The sequence below is a fragment of the Limulus polyphemus genome, unplaced genomic scaffold, assembly GCF_000517525.1.
Source record: "Limulus polyphemus unplaced genomic scaffold, Limulus_polyphemus-2.1.2 Scaffold2510, whole genome shotgun sequence".
Lineage (NCBI taxonomy): Eukaryota > Metazoa > Arthropoda > Merostomata > Xiphosura > Limulidae > Limulus > Limulus polyphemus.
In genome coordinates this window covers 72,630-89,828 of record NW_013668120.1, presented here as the reverse complement: position 1 = coordinate 89,828, position 17,199 = coordinate 72,630, and the positions used below count along the sequence as shown (strand labels likewise).

The window sequence follows — 17,199 nt, the reverse complement described above, 5'->3', positions numbered from 1 at the left end:
AATTAACAAATAAAAGAGTAGTGTTTTGTTATTGTTTAAATGAAAGAGATAAAACTTGGTGTGAAGATAAAAAACACTTCATTGACAAATGTTACGCCAAAAGAAAACAATGGCTGATCCTGGTGCGTAGTAGGAATCTTATATTGAAGTTGATGGGAACTCTGATGAAATGCAAGTAGAAAAAGCGTTTTTAACCGAACTTGGATCTAAATATTATCTTAAAGCGGTTGGCAGAAAAAACAACACCAACTCTTAGAAAGAAACTGTTATAAAACAGATGTTGTTTTTTTACCATATTTTTTCGAGTTGTAATAGACAAATTAAGATGGAAAAATACATGTACAGTTAATTTGTTTTTTAAATTTTTTAAGCCTATTGATTGGTTTTCAAATATTATGCCGTCGCATAAACTCTAACAAAGAAGAATGGTTCCACTTTCACATCTTAGCCAGAAGAAGATTGGTCATACAGATAACCAGAAACTTTCTGATAGGCCTATCCCAAATTCCAAAAATGGGTTCACTTTCACATCTTAGCCAGAAGCAGATTGGTTATACAAATAACTAGAAACTTTCTGATTGGCCTGTCCCAAATACCAAAAATGGGGGTCTATTTAATATACTCCATGATCTGAATTACAAACTAACAACTTTCACTAAGGCGTAAACATTATCAATGAAAAACGTAAACCTTGATGTGACTCGGTACAACTTTAAAGTGAGGTTGATCACTGAGTGATTTCTCGAGTGTCCAAAAAAAGCTCCATTCCATCCCAGATTGTGTTCCTTTCAGAGTTGTAATAATATTTTAAAACTTTACTGTTATGTTAGAGACACATTATATCAAAAAAGTGAGATATATGCATTCCGTATATCACAAAAAAAATAAAAAATACCTCACTCACCAAGCAGGCTTTTACAATTTGCGAAGAAGTGAACAGAGACTTACATATGAAATGTCAATTGTTATTCACTAGTACAAATTAAAGTTTAAGGGGCAGCTATCTCCACTCCCGTGCCCTTGTTAAGCCTATTTATTACAATTCTTATTTGGCAGCTCTTCTGGTAGAAGTTATTGCATATAAAAGAAGAATACCGGTTCATACACTCACATCTTTCACAGTGCACACCACAAGAACCACAGCGACACCTACAGAGGAAAGCCAGAGCAGACGACAATCTTGGACTAGGCAGGTTTCGACATTCGCCACCATGCAAACAGTTTGTATTCCTACACGTGATCTGGAAAACAACAACAACATTAAAGTAACCAAACGTTTGTACAGACTAGTAATCAAAATAAGGCTTCTCATTAACTAAAATGTGAATTTATATAATCATTATTGTACTTTTTTGATTAATTGTTGCATTTTAGTATTCATAGGTCGAATTCAATATGTACAAAGTTTATGTGCCAGACAGCAGTGTTAAGTTCGAGAGTGGATGTGGAGACGCCATTTTTCATACTCCTATTTGTCTGGAACAGTAGATTTTGAAGGGTTTTAAAATTTGCTATTTTATCTGCGTGTTGGTTAATCTTATACAATCCACTCACCATTACCTGTAGGAGTCTAACTCTTCTGGACTGGGTACTTGCCGGATCTCAGCATGCAGTAATATAGCCATTAGCATTTCTTTGTTGCAAGTTTTGATGATATAGTATAACAGAGTTGTACTCATGCGACATTTTGATCCAAAGTACAATCATCCCTTTCAGATTTTTGAAGTTCACGAGCCACTTCGGTTCTGTATAATCCATCCAAATGGTGACCTTTCTACCATGGTAGTATTTGATGAAAATAACAACAGCAAGCAGTTCTTTCATCATCATCAGCTGTCAGTGTACAATTAGCAAACACGATTACATGTTCCACTCCAACCTGTAAATTGTGATAAAACTACCCAATTACACTATTACTGGCATCACTGTGCAGCAGGAGTTCACAAACTCACTGGGTATCTGCCAACACTGAAGCTGCAACGAAAGTACGTTTTCACAAGAGGAATTGGGTCTGCATGGTTTTATTCTGTTCATACAAGAAAAATACAAAACCTTAACAGATTGGAGGTGATAAGGCACAGTGCACGTCTTCACCACGCCCAACTTTACACAAATCAGAGAATAGCTAGTTGTTGCGATTGGCAACAAGCCCATCCTTCACACTAAATTATCACTTTAAGACTTTTATACGGGGTGTGCAGGAGAAATAAAATGTATGTTAAGAAAGGGAGGCACCGGTGTTTGCAGGAGCAATAAAATATATGTTAAGAAAGGGAGGCACCGGGGTGTGCAGTAGCAACAAAACGTATGTTAAGAAAGGGAGGCACCGGGGTGCGCAGGAGCACCAAAACGTATGTTAAGAAAGGGAGACACCATGGTGTGCAGGAGCAACAAAACGTATGCTAAGAAAGGGAGGCACCGGGGTGCGCAGGAGCACCAAAACGTATGTTAAGAAAGGGAGACACCATGGTGTGCAGGAGCAACAAAACGTATGCTAAGAAAGGGAGGCACCGGGGTGTGCAGTAGCAACAAAACGTATGTTAAGAAAGGGAGGCACCATAAAAATTTTTGCACACCACTTACTGTGGAGTCGTTACAATGTTACAGTCAATCCCACTATTCATTGATAAATAGTAGCCTAAGAGTTGGCAGTGAGAGGTGTTGACTAGCTGCCTTTTCTCTAGTCCCATGGGGCACAGAGAGTCGGTAGAGCAGCGCACAACTACAATTACAAATTTAAAAATATAGAACTTTGAAAAATTACCATACAAATATTACTACCATGAAGTAATATAGTAACAACATGTATCATGTACACTATATACAAATAGATTAGGGGGGATTTGGAAACCAAACCCCCTGAGCATGTGAGTAAACTCAACGAGTTCTTCAAGCAACAAGTGAAACAACTGAAAGGGTAAAGCAGACTGTTTGAAAAGCAGGTCACTGTTCCTTTAAAAGCCTTGAAAACTTCATTATAAATATAAAGCTCTGAGATCATGCATGGATGGAGAGGTATGGTGAGACCGTCAAGACTATCTTGTGATGTAGAAATGCAAATGGTAACACGCATCCAGAACGGCCAAAAAAGGGGAGGAAGCTTATGAAGAGTTTTTATTTTGACAAGCACTGGAATAGAAGGCTACAGGGAAAGTAATCTTTTTTCATGTTGATATGTTTTTCACCACAAAGTAAGCACTGATGAGGCAGCTACATTTATGAGAAACAAATAAAGGATTCAGAACTAAAGTAAGTGCTCTCGCTCCAGATGTAACATTTACAGCCATAGGCAAACAAATTGCTACAAGATGCTGTGAGAGTTGTGAAATCAAGAGCTTTGAACAGTAGAATGTTTTCCATTCTTTGTGGAGAAATGGTACCCATGTACGACAAGCTTCTGCCACATACAAAGGTACACTGGTCGTTTCGATGAAAGGTACTTAGTCGCATTGTTCAGATTAAACTTGAACTTTGTTTTTGTTAGACTGCAACCTCACACTAGCAGTGTATCTTATGGATGGAAATGGGCTTCCAGAAAGGTGCTAGCTGGCTGATACTTTCGATAACCTCAACGACTTTAACTTGTTACTACAAAGTCGGAGTAGTAATATTTTGCAAACTGAGTGAAAAAGTGTGTGCATTTTGCAAAAACAAACTTGTGGAAAAACCAGTTTGAGACATGAAAACTGTAAAATGTTTCTTTGCTTTAGTGAATTCTTGGGTGAAAATGATTTAAATTATAGTTTAAAGAAAAAAAAACTTCAATCAATTCCAAGAATCGATGGGGGAACACGAGTTGATATGGAATCCAGTTAATGGTAGCATAACTCCCCACCTGCTATTAGAAGCTCAAGAAAAACACATGGAACTACGCAGTGATAAAACTCATCAGACAGAATTCAAGTCAAAATTCTGGATGCTATTTGCAAGGAATACTCTGATCTCTCAAGAAAAGCGATGGAAGTGTTTTTACCTTTCACGTCAACATATCTATATGAGTCAGTGTTTTCTACCCTGACAGTAATTAAAACGAAACAGCGATCTCGTCCGCAGGTAGAGGGTGACCTCCAAACTGCTGCGTCAACAATTCAGTCAAGAATGGACCTCATCTCATCTCAAGCTCATCCTCCACACTAAATTGGGTCCCCCCGTGGGTCAGCGGAAATTTTACGGACTTACAGTGCTAAAATCCGGGGTTCGATTCCAGGCGGTGGGCACAGTAGATAGCCCTATGTAGCTTTGTTCTAAAACAAACACACTAAATTGGTGAGTAAACTGAAACTGTTTGCCTTATGCTATTTACCATTTTAAGACTTATTTGACTTTTATACGGAGTGCTGGGGGCAACAAAACGCAAGTTTAGAAACGGGGATAGCAATAAAACGCATATTAAGAAACGGAGGGAGCAACAAAATGCATGTTTAGGAAGAGAGGCGCCATAAAAAATGTTTGTGCTCTACTTACTATTATATTACTTAAAAAATTAGGGACAGCTAGCGAAAGGTAGGCCTCGAGTAGCTTTGCGCGAAGTTCAAAACAAACAAACAGTTTCTTAGCCACTTTAGGCGACATTAGCTTATTTCTTTCTTATTTTAACAACTCTACCTCTGAGAAGGGGAATTTTCATGTGTTCAAGAATTTTTTAACGTTGTTTGATTTTATTCAATCCTTTTCTTTTTCGTTACCCCTTCTCTTCCAATATAAAATCCAAAATATTGGTTTAATTTTCTGTAAGACAGCCAAAAGAAAAATTACTTTATAACACTATTATAAATGGTTTTAAAATTTGGAGGCGGCATTTTTACCTATAATCTTTCCTGTTATATAATATTAGAGTTCAGAGTTCAACTTACAGGTTTTAGAAACACATCCTCGCTATTCTTTGGCTTCTCTGTATCTGAAACTTCTGTAAGAACACTACACTTACGTAACGACTCTGTGTATTTCCAACCGAAACAGGCGTCTCCCAAGTCCAGGCACAACCATAAACAGCGCATTGCGGGTGAAGCCATTGACCAAAGTGGTGTTTCAGGTGTTTTATTGAACGCACGAAGACGGTAAAAGTAACTAGTAGTGAACACTGGAGACTTGGAAGTGCAGATATTAGCTAACGAAACAAAACTCCAGACAGAGAATACTGTATAATTCATAGTCTTCTGAAAGCTCTTTAAACGTCGGCGAGTGTATTCACTAAAACAAAATTCCGAATACAGTTAACATTTATTTTATCTTATAATTAACACACTTTCGTCAGAAAATGAAGCTGTATTGAAATAATTATGAACAATCTTAATATCTACGTCCGTCAGTGGGAACCAGTTTTCAGTCACTACGTACATCACTTCTGGTAACCGAAACAAAGAAGTGAACGAAGTTTTCATTATTATTTATAATTTCAGGCAATTACAAAAAACAAAAATATTTAGATCTGTAATATTACTTTTACGAGATTTAACAAATTTGCCTACCACTAATGAAATACTGATTTTGGTTTTATCTCGTTTCCTGTTCTGTTTTTTTAATTTTTTGTAGTTTCTCTTTTCTGAACGAACCTTCCTTTCTTACCGCTAGAGGTCGTAACTGTGGTGACTTCTAGAATCACCTGCTTTAGGTTTGTTCCTACCGTTGGTTTGCTGTAGCAGTGTAACATTCATATCACGGAAATTGTTCTGAATAACACAGGAACGTGACGACTTTACGATAATAACTCGTTTAATTGGAGATAATGTTACAACACCAAATACTAAAGTTTAATTCTAAAATCATGCTGCTGAATCCATAATAATTCAACATTTAGCACGCAATGACCAATGGAGTCACGCAAAAACTCTGTCAGCAGTTTTACACATCACGTGCCTGAAGATATTACACCTTTCGTGCAACGAAGGCAGTTTTCATGTTTGTTAGAGATATGTAGTTTGATGACTGGTATAGAGAATGTGTTTATATTAAATTTCACAAATAATACCGAGTAACTAAGCTACAATTTCATAAGATGTATATAAAATTTTAGGAAATTACAGTCTCTGCCAATTTTTTCATGTAATTTGACAGTCGGGCTTGGTGAAACTAATCAGATCCAGTTTTTAATAACGGTTGGAGACGGCTTGAATGGGTAATGAAGAAAACTTTAATATAAGTTTAACATAACAGCAAATGTACAACGTTGTCATCATCAGGTACCTGGAAACGTTGTACATTTGCTGTTAAACTTATATTAAAGTTTTTCTTCATTACCCATTCAAGCCGTCTCCAAGTACCTGATGATGACAAAACCTTGTCGAAACGTTGTAGATTTGCTGTTATGTAAAACTTATATTAAAGTTTTTCTTCATTACCCATTCAAGCCGTCTCCAAGTACCTGATGATGACAAAACCTTGTCGAAACGTTGTAGATTTGCTGTTATGTAAAACTTATATTAAAGTTTTTCTTCATTACCCATTCAAGCCGTCTCCAACCATTATTAGTCTCAAAGTGGGTTCCTCGTCATCGAATTTGAGATCCAGTTTTTGTTTAATTTGTTCTGTTAATATTCATGTCTCTTCTTATAAAGAAGGTAAATTAATGAATAATAAAAAGGTTAAATAAATATTATAGTTAATTCTAAAGTATTAACAAAAATACTGACTTTTGATCAGTTAATTTTAGAATTTGGAATATTTTAAATCCGTCTAAGGACACTTGCTAAATTAGGGTTGTCGACAGCCAACTCAGGCCCCGGTGTCAGCAATATCACCGGGTCTCCCTTTCATTCTGTTTATAAACTTTTGCTGATTTTTCGTTAAAAAAAACTAGGTGACAAATTTCTTCATGAATCCATGAAAAAACAGTAGCCATTTTAGCTCATTAAGTAGTATGTATTTCTAGTGAGCTTTGGAATATCCCACTGCCGGGGCAGCTGCTCCCCCCTCTCATCAGCCCTGGCTTAATTCAGACAGAGACATTAATTTCTATAGCAGGATTCCATCATAGACGTTGTCTACTGTTTCATGGAACAGTCGTATTGGGAAAATTTGGTGAATTGATCTACGACTGTTATACGGAGCACAGATATTTCCTGATTATCTGTTTTTCTGGTTGATCAGCTACAGAGAAGATGTGCTTTGCAAATGCAGTTTTGGAGATTTTCAGGGAGATCTCCCTCTATCTTCAAAGAAAAGGCAGATTCATTTCTTTCGTGAAGAAATTAAGATATGATGCTAAAGTTCATCCATGTTGAACCATTTATCCTGGACTTTTGCTGATCGTGTGAGTTATCCTTACATGAATTCAAATAAAATTTATCTTACTTTTTTTAACTCAACTAACCACAATGCAACAGTACTTTCCACCTGTGCAATCGGTCGTTCTTCTGTTTTATTCAGAAAATATGGGGATTATTTTTGCTCCAGCTTCACATCGAGTCTCGTATCTTTCATTCCACTACTCGACTTGTTTTTCTACATACTAAGTCTACGAATTCTTTAATTGTTTCTGAGATCAGAAAGCTACGTGCTTGGTTTGTCTTAGAATTACCACACTACTATACTTATAGTTACAAAAAAAAATGCAAGTAGAAATTGATTTTTTAAAACATCGGATGAACAATCACCGTCTCCCAAATCCGAAAATTAGGCATATGAACATGTACGTATTTTATATCCTCAGATGCACTTGTGCAGTAAAGGCAGGGATGGTAACCGCAATAACTGGAGGAACGGTAGAAAATTGTACATCTATTGATTCAGCGTGAAATACAAGTTATTTTCACTGAAATTCAGTTTTCTTTTTTATCATTTTGTTTAGCTTTAACAATAACAACCTTTTACTACTTTCGATGACCAGCTCAAACCATCTCTCTGCCTTCATTAATAAAGTGTTTGGTTTTAATTCATCTTAAAACTGACTCTCCTCAATTTCATTCAACCAGTGCCAAATCACCACACTTGTCCTTCCACACATTAGATCTGGAAACCTTTCATTATTGTGGTACTCATCTTCACTGGTTTTGTTTTGGGTAATCGAATAGAATCTGCAATATAACAAAAGGTTCGACACAAAATATATATTTCAGAGTTAAAACGAGTTTTGCTTATTTTGATTGACCTTAGAGCAAAGAAAGAAACTGGATACAATGTAAAACACAGTAAAAATATTATTTATTCAGCATTTAAATTCAATCAAAATTGTACAAGATGAAAAACAGTTCATTTACTGGATCTTTGTTAAATCTCTTAAAACTCCCCTAATAACTTATCAAGAGGCTTATGTCTATCTCAATAGACCTCCATACTTATAGAGCGTTTTCGTTTTATGTGGAGTTTATGGGATTTGGCCAGACTGTGTTCCTTTTGCACCTCCAACTCGTGCCGATTTGACGCGTGGCTGTACTTTTTGGTCGAATCATCGCATATCGTGTAGTAATTACGTTTTCCAGAAACTAAATCACAACTCCAACCAATGACACAGCAACACGTGGATAAACAATCGAGTCATTATTCCTTTGATATAGTCATTTCGCACATATTACTTCTCTCTACTACAACGTCCTTAGTTATGGAAAAAGTTGAGTTTTCTTTTGTTGTTTTTTAATAAACTTTGCCCACTTACTGTCCGCGTTAATTCATTTACTACTTTTTCTACAAAACTGCTCAATTATTACTTTACAAAATTTTTAAGTTAATGCTCAACCAATTAATAACGTCAAATCTTCTGCAAAAAGCCAAATGTAAACGCCTTAATAATAATACTTGGAAAGGAAGATTGCAAACAACCCTGAAGAACATGTAACTTAACCAATAAGAATTTCATATCATACACCAAACTGTAATATAGAGAGTACTAGCTGATTATCATAAGAAATTAAATTAGCTGGAGGCTAAACCAATGCTAGTCAATACACTAAAGCAATTCGTTATTACTGTAAACAATATCTACAAGAACTAAAGAGTAGACGTGAACATTTTTAAAGATTCGTGATATTTTACTAACCCTCTAAACCCATAATCAATAGCAAGATTCGATGACGAGGAACCCACTTTGAGATGATGACAAAACCTTGTCCAAACGTTGTACATTTGCTGTTATGTTAAACTTATATTAAAGTTTTTCTTCATTACCCATTCAAGCCGTCTCCAAGCATCAAGTAGCAAGATTCGATGACGAGGAACCCACTTTGAGATGATGACAAAACCTTGTCCAAACGTTGTACATTTGCTGTTATGTTAAACTTATATTAAAGTTTTTCTTCATTACCCATTCAAGCCGTGTCCAAGCATCAACAGCAAGATTCAATGACGAGGAACCCACTTTGAGATGATGACAAAACCTTGTACATTTGCTGTTATGTTAAACTTATATTAGAGTTTTTCTTCATTACCCATTCAAGCCGTCTCCAAGCATCAATAGCAAGATTACTGTTTAATTTCCCACAGAATGGGATATATTTTGTGCTTAAAATGTGATAGGAAAAATCTCGTTTCTGAGAGGTCGAGTTTACGAGCTTTATCCAAAAAGTCTTGTAATGTTGAACAAATTCTACTGTATCTGTTAAGCAGTGATTAATAAATATTGTAACATAACTTATTTGGAATATTCGTAATTGGATACGGAAAGTTTATAACTTCAAAGTCGAAAGTATCGGTTTTATTGAAAACTAAACTTGAATGTTTGGTTAATGATATTAATATGTGAATCCAGATATTGTGCTCTGATTTTTGGTGAAATAGATTATTTTTCCAGAATGAACTCAATTGGATAAATTTAATCGTTTATGTCAAGAAAACCTCGATAATCAGACATAAGAACGTCATCAATATATCTATAAGCGTAACTGATGTACATAGTTCTGTTATATATATATATATTTAAACTAAGGTTTGTAGACCTGGTGATTAGTGTAGTCGATTCGCGAACTTGTCTGAAATTATCACACGATTGCCTTGCTTTCTGTGTTTCTGAACAAAAAAAATTGTATGGGTTACAACCAGTGACCTACCACCTCAACCCCATTTTAAGGTGTATTGGTTTATATATTGCCTGTTTGAATAGGCTTCTTATTTTTTATTTTAGTTCTGAGTTTGCTTACACCCGTTGGGACAACTTAGATGATGATGCATTATCACTGATTCTCGGTTAGATTTACCTGGTGCATCTGCTCTCCAGGTAGCCATCCTCAATCTAGCAGTGAATGACTAGGAGAAAATCAACACCACCCACCACTATTGGATTACTCTTTACAAACCAACAGTGGAATCGACCGTGACTTATAACGTTCCCACGGCTGAAATGGCATGATCGGTGGCGAGATTCGAAGCCGTGACCTAGAGGTTGCAAGTCGAGCGCCCTAACCACTACGTCGGTCAGAATTTATCAAGAAAGAATGAGTTTAAAATATAAGGCTTGACTGTAAATTTTTATCGGATCTTTCTGGAAACTTCTCCTTACATCTAGCAGCTATTTAGTGTGTTAAACTTTAACAAGTACAAAAAAAGAAAAGTATGAACATAGTTTTTACTTCCCGCCAAGGTGAAAGAGATTGTATTCTCCTACTTATTAAACTTTGTGGGGAAGGGGATAGACTACCACATAGAATTATAAGTACCCATGAATGAAAGCAAAGGGGATCATGTTATATCAAGCATCCTGTACTAGATTTTATCAGGCTGGCCGGGATATAAGAGACATGGCAGTAGTCTTTATGTATGATCAGTTTTCGTGAAAACTGTTTATTATGTGAACCAGATTAAGCAAGAAAAATACAATTATTATTAATTTTATTTAAGTCATTATTTATAAATCAGAGTTCTGTTGGTGTTTATTTAAGATTTCTATATCTCTGAGAATTTGGAAATAAAACCTGAATTATGAACTTTCAAGAATAGATTAACAACAGTAATGATCACTCTCAACACCGCCGATTATAGGGGGACCCTGGGGCTTAAGACCCTTCCAGAAAATTAAAAGGGGAGTTAGCTGCTCCTAGAATGTTGAATATCTGATGATTAATAAATAAATAATTGGTGTTAGAATTAAATAATGTTATCCTATTAATTATTAACTTAAAAGCTTTTCGAAGTATCATTTAATAACATTAAGATAAATATTTCGCTTAAACAAAACTTTCAAAAGTATCACAAAAGGAAATATAAAGTATTAAAACGTTTCCATGGTGATATCAGGAATTAGACAATATCTTTACAATATACCATATATGTTAGCATATATCTTATTGTTGTAACAAACTCATGCCTCTTCCTGTTAACATAAACAATGTATACAATTGTTGTAACAAACTCATGCCTCTTCCTGTTAACATAAACAATGTATACAATCTTGAGATTTAAAAACAAAAAAACTAGGAAGTTCAAGCTTTTATATTTCAAAAAGTAGCATTAAGAGTGAAAAAATAACAACTAAAATTCCTGAATTACACACTGTTGGTTACATACTCATTCCCATATCTCTTTCATAGTCTAAGTAAAATTATCAATAATAATGTATGTCTGATATAAATGGCAAATAATACATTAAATTAGTATTCAATAACTGTTGTTAAGGAATTATTTGGATCAAACACAATACAGTGGGTTGTAATGTAAAAAACAACAACAAACTGTTCATTAAGATTTCAATAAATTACGACAAATGAACTAGTGATTCTGAATATTTGGGATGTTTTTTGTTGATGAAGCTACAATTTTGTTATATAGCTATTTTACATTTTGTTTGTTAGAAGGAAAGCCTAATGATAAAATCAGGAGCATTTCAAGTAGCATTTATGGTCAAACATAATGGTGGCTAGAAACAAGAATTATCACAGTAGACTAAACTTGGGAAGGATTAGTGTTGCAAAATAATTTTAAAAGTTTTCATTTATGTAAGTCTTTTTAACCCTAAACATTTATCCTATGACAACTGAAATCTAAAAACATTTAAAATAGTATTTACAATGAAAAACATGATACAAGTTAGATGAAAGGGGGTAACCATAGTATAAAGTTAATGGAACCAGGTCAGTACTTCATAAAGTCATTTTTTTTTCGTCCATGTAAACCTTTTCAACCCATGAGATAGTTGTTTTCCTAAAGATCATGTTAATCTGATGATTCATGTAATCTAACATGTCTTTGGTCTCGGGAAGATCTGCTCCTAAAGCTTCGTGTAATGTTTCTTCCAAAGCTCCATTCAGTATACCGAAGAATAAGGTGAGAAGAGTTAAGATTATAAATATTATAAAGCAGGTGATGAAGATTGGACCAAAGAGACGATCGGCTTCTTTTATAACCTTGAACTCAATTCTGCCCAAGCTGAAATTGATTAATGAAAATACAGTTTCTACGAAGCTCCTCATCATCTCCACCTTTGTACCAAATGTAAAATAACAGAAGAAAACCATACCAGTCATCACAATAGAGAGTAATAAGAAGAAATTTAGTAGAGGAATCCCTGCCTTGCTGATTGTTCGAGTAGGAACTTGCATGTAAGGACTGAAAGACAACAATTTCCAGAACCTAATCGTTACTAAACAGATGAGAATGGCTTGCACATAAAACAAGGTAGAATCCCAGAAGGTCACATATGTAAAACTTACAAATTTATTTCCAGTTTTTGCATCATTAGCCTTTAAAGTATTTTTAACTTCTAAGCTTCGTTCAAGGTAAAGGAAAACACAGCTAAAACCAAGTAATACCACTGAAAGTTCTTGTAAGTTCCAAAACTTCTTGAAATATCGGAGTCTCAATTTATACAAGTCAGCTGCTCCTTTAACTGCAAATCCAATTAAGAAAATTACACTGGTCACCTCGCATATGGCTACGAAAATTTCAAAATCTGTTGTGTAAAGAAACAGACGTAAAGTGTTAAGGTAACTTCTAGTAAAGACACCACCGGTGGGTGCAAACTCAAAAAACAGTGTCACTTGACAGAACAAGTTGCTGTTCACATTATACGTTGTAAACTCCACTTGAATGGCTTTAGTTTGTTCATCTAGCCAGCCAGCTTCTACTAGCTCAGTGAAAATCCTCCAGGACCATGGCCGAGCTCTTCCTAATTGAGTAACGTAACCACTTCCTGAGTAGTAGGCTAGGAAACCTATAAAAACAAAAATCACAGCAAACATACACGGGCAACTGATACAAGTCATAGGATACATTTTGCATGACACAAAATTTTTTCACGGTAAATGTTGAAACATACGACAAGTTCTTATTTTCATACGAGAAGGATCTTATTCTATAATTATGTAAGAATTATCTTATAAAAACGATTATCAATATTAAAAAAGAAAGCTACAATATTTGTGTATATAAAAAAATGTTTATATTAATTAGTCTTTCTTCTAGAAAAAAAACATGCATCATTTTGTGTTGGAATGTAACCTATTGTTCTCAAAACAATAGGTAACTTTATATTTATCATAATCACATTACATCCTTTGGATAACACTTTCACACCTTATTTGTTTATGCAGTGAGATACAGTTGTGAAGATAAACAGGCCTCCAAATTTCATGCATTATCTGCTTCAGTATCGTACCTTATCAAAATAAAATTCAAAGTTGATTCCTTTTAACTTGCATACACAGGTTTTAAACACTTTTTATGTGTTATTAAATCAGGAGGATGGAAAATCCTAGACGGAAGAAGTCCATAAAAAGAAATACTTCCAAAACGAACCCTTAAAGAAGTTTTATTGAATTACTTAACTGGTAATGATCCTATCATAGTGTTGTGTCAGCGAGGTCACGTGACTAGTATCACGCCACTTCTCTCGAACCTTCGTGAATTATCGGGAGACTACTAGATATGTGTTAGTCTTGTATATATAAGACGTTGACAACGTGACGGGACAACAGTGTAATGAGTAATTGAATGTATGCGGACAAAATATTGTTGGCCACGTGAGATATAGCGTTTGTTATAGCGCGACTGCTGAAATTAAGTGTATCGTAAAGTTGTATTCGGAAAGAATAAACCAGTTTTATTAAGTAAGGACTTGTGTCGCTAAAGTTTCGTCGGAACGAAGTTACGGAAAATCAACTAACGAACTGAGATGTAACAATACATTTGTTGGTAAAAGTATTCAATAAAACCATTTTTCAATTAATATTGCTTTAAATCATAAATTATTCAACCTGTTTTCACATATTACAAAGTTCCTGGAAGACAACAGTCATAGCTGTATAGCTGCCTAATTAGTGGTGTTTCTCATCAAAAAATTCATTTTGTTTCTCGCAGTAGTGCTATCAGGTTGTATTTTTGCTTGTTATCAAGCCTAATAAATTCTGAACATATACATGTGAGATCCATCTCAGTTTTGTTGATGTGGTATTGTCTTTTCTGTAACACCCAAGTAATTACCAAGTACATTACCCAAAAAACCAGAAACCCTGGAATAATAGTTTTATTATAAATAAAACAGTGAGACAAAAAATTTATAGTATAAGTAAAGTAAGTTTCATTTTGCTGAGAAGATGATAATTTTATTTGATTAATTTAATACATAATAATTTTACCTATTCACATATTACTTACTACATATTCTTCCACACCCCTCTGTCACTTTCATCAATCTCCAAGTAAAACAAAAAGTAACACCAAAACTTTACAGAAACTTGTCTTGTTACTTTAAAAACAATCAGAAAAAACTGAGTGTTTGAAAAGTGTGAAGCAAGATAAATGAACAGTGAAATAATAATGAAATTTCATGCACCCAAAAACAAGTTGGACAGAGCACAGCAATATTAGTTGGAAAATTTCAGTCTTGATTAAAGTATCATTGATAGAATGATAGGTTTCTTTTTTAATACACTTAAATACACCAGTTCGATCAATCATATTACTGTAGAGTTATCCTTCTAGACGATTCACGAACTGAATTTTATTACAAAATAATATGTAGCTAGAATATTGTTAAGTTACATAAAAACCAATTAAAATTAATTCAAAACTAACGAGTGAGTTTTATCTCAGTCAACAATGTAGGCCAAAAGATATGAAATAATTGATATGTCTACACGAAATTTAAAACTATTCAATGTGTTGAGCATTTAAAATCTCAGAAAAAGACTTTTTTAATCCTCAGTCACATTTAAACCAGAATTTAGTCAGATACTATAAACTATTTTAACATATAGAAGAGTTTTAAAATGATCCCAATGAATTACGTTTCACAAAATTTAGGAATAGTTGAAAAAAATACTTAATTTTTCCTATAACTCGTCCTCCCACTTGTTAAAATAAATTACAATAGGCTATTAGTTTTTAAACAATTTTTACCTAATGTCTGTTTAATTTACACAATTATTTTCCCAAATTCACGCACATATAAAACAATTAAAAAGTATATAAATAAAAACAATAAGAAAATGAAGTTATATTATTTTCAGTTTGAGCCTACAATTACAAGACAGCAGGCACTATTTTATTGGCTACTTACAAGTTTGTGTTTTAAATCTTAACGTTTTAAAAACGATTTAACAATATAAAATTTATAAAAAATGCATTATAGCTCAATCTTAAACTACTGTTTAAACACCGAAAGCCGCTATTGGGAAACCAATATGCTTAAAAGTTGTTATAAACACAAACAATATTAATACTATTTTTCACATTGATCTTAATGTGTCCATTGTGGCTTGAATGTGGAATTTGTAGTTGATTTAAAGATATTATTAACAGCTTGAAAGGATTTTTCATAATTTTGGAATGATTCTTACTAAAAACAAACTAATTTTTTTCTTGAAAGAGCAGAATTTTTTGTTTGTTTGTAGTTAAGCACAAATCTATCCGTGCTCTGCCCACCCTCGGTATCGAAACCCGGTTTATATTGTTGTAAGTCCGCAGACGTACCACTGTGCCTCTGGGGGGTGAAAGAGCAGAATGTTGATTCTTCTACTACATATTTGAATCATGTGGTAACTTAAAATATTTCCACATATTATTCATTATATTTGTTTATATCTCTGAAATGGCATGACATAAACAGAAAAGATTTGTATATGATAACAAACATCTAAAATACAAGTTGTGTTATATGATGTAAAGTATTTATTATTGTTGCTATTGACTCAGTCTATCAGTTAATTATCATTCTTGTATTACAATTATTTGAATTTCTCTATTAATATTACCATAACATTATTCACTATTCTGTTAAACTAAATAAAACAAGAAACACATAATTTCCATGACATAAAAATAATAAAAAATGTATTACTTTTATGGTTTCAGTTTGTATTTACAATATTTTGGGACAAGTCCCAGTGAATCTATAATATTTTACCTGTTGTAGGTAAACTGGATAATTCTTTGCTGGAATGCCAGATCCAAGGGTTAACTGCTGTTCTCTCTATTTGACTTGTATTATGAGCAATTTTCCATCCAAACAAATAGTCAGTTGTGTCTTCATTGCTCCAGCTGTACGATAAACTATATTTCCCGAGTACAGCTTCCACATAAGAGTTACCATTATGTAAGACTGTGGAAAAGAAATTTTAAAGTTCCTTAACAGATGCAAATTTAAAGAGTTTTAGAGCTGAATAGTGAATAACTCAGATGGAGAACAAAACACAAGAAACAATTTGGAAACCGTATGCAAATTATTTGAAAAAAAAAACATATATATATATACGGTGAACTGAATGTTGAATCAAGTAACGCACAGGTCTCCCAGCAGGAATGGATGTAAACTTGATCAACTTTACTGTACAATACACGCTAATGAATCGCTAAACAAAACTAGACCATGATTTTTCTGTGAATAAAATGCCTTGATGGTTATACTTTATATGTATATATATATGTAAGTGGATTATATTAGATTACATACGTCCAAGATAGACTAAACTTTTTTATGAACCTCCTGGTGCAACTTGTAAGGTAATTCAGTCAACTTTAGTGATTATATTCACGTGTAAACTTTTAATAACTATTGTTCACCAAAATTTGTATAAAAGAATTAGTCTCTTTCTCAACTTGCCACTATTACTACCTTGCTTTTTGTTTGTTTGTAATTAAGTACAAAGCTACACAATGAGCTATCTGTGCTCTGCCCACCATGGGTATTGAAACTCGGTTTCTAGAGTTGTAAGTCCACAGACATCCCATATTAACACTGGGGGGCTAATATCTTGCTTCAATAAAACTAATAAAATTTAGAGTGCATGTAATTAAGCACAAAGCACATGGATATCAAAACCCAGTTTCTAGTATTTTATG

General features: G+C 34.0%; 2 protein-coding genes across 2 annotated transcripts in view; both read right to left on the bottom strand.

Moving 5' to 3' along the window:
- The window catches only part of LOC111087707, an 8,622-nt gene extending 3,432 nt beyond the window's left edge, over positions 1-5,190 (bottom strand). The window contains exons 1-2 of the mRNA XM_022395289.1: positions 4,854-5,190; positions 1,112-1,241 (exon numbers count right to left, since the gene is read on the bottom strand). Coding sequence (XP_022250997.1) covers positions 1,112-1,241; positions 4,854-5,150 — 427 coding nt within the window. The 5' untranslated portion in view covers positions 5,151-5,190. The remainder of the gene's footprint in view (positions 1-1,111; positions 1,242-4,853) is intronic.
- A 6,464-nt stretch (positions 5,191-11,654) lies between these two features.
- Positions 11,655-17,088, bottom strand: LOC111087708 (polycystic kidney disease 2-like 1 protein). Its single transcript, XM_022395294.1, has 3 exons — positions 17,082-17,088; positions 16,265-16,459; positions 11,655-13,072 (listed from the first exon to the last, which is right to left on the bottom strand). The coding sequence occupies exons 1-3, from the start codon at positions 17,086-17,088 to the stop codon at positions 12,003-12,005; spliced, it is 1,272 nt and encodes a 423-aa protein (XP_022251002.1). The 3' UTR covers positions 11,655-12,002.
- Positions 17,089-17,199: the final 111 nt, after the last annotated feature.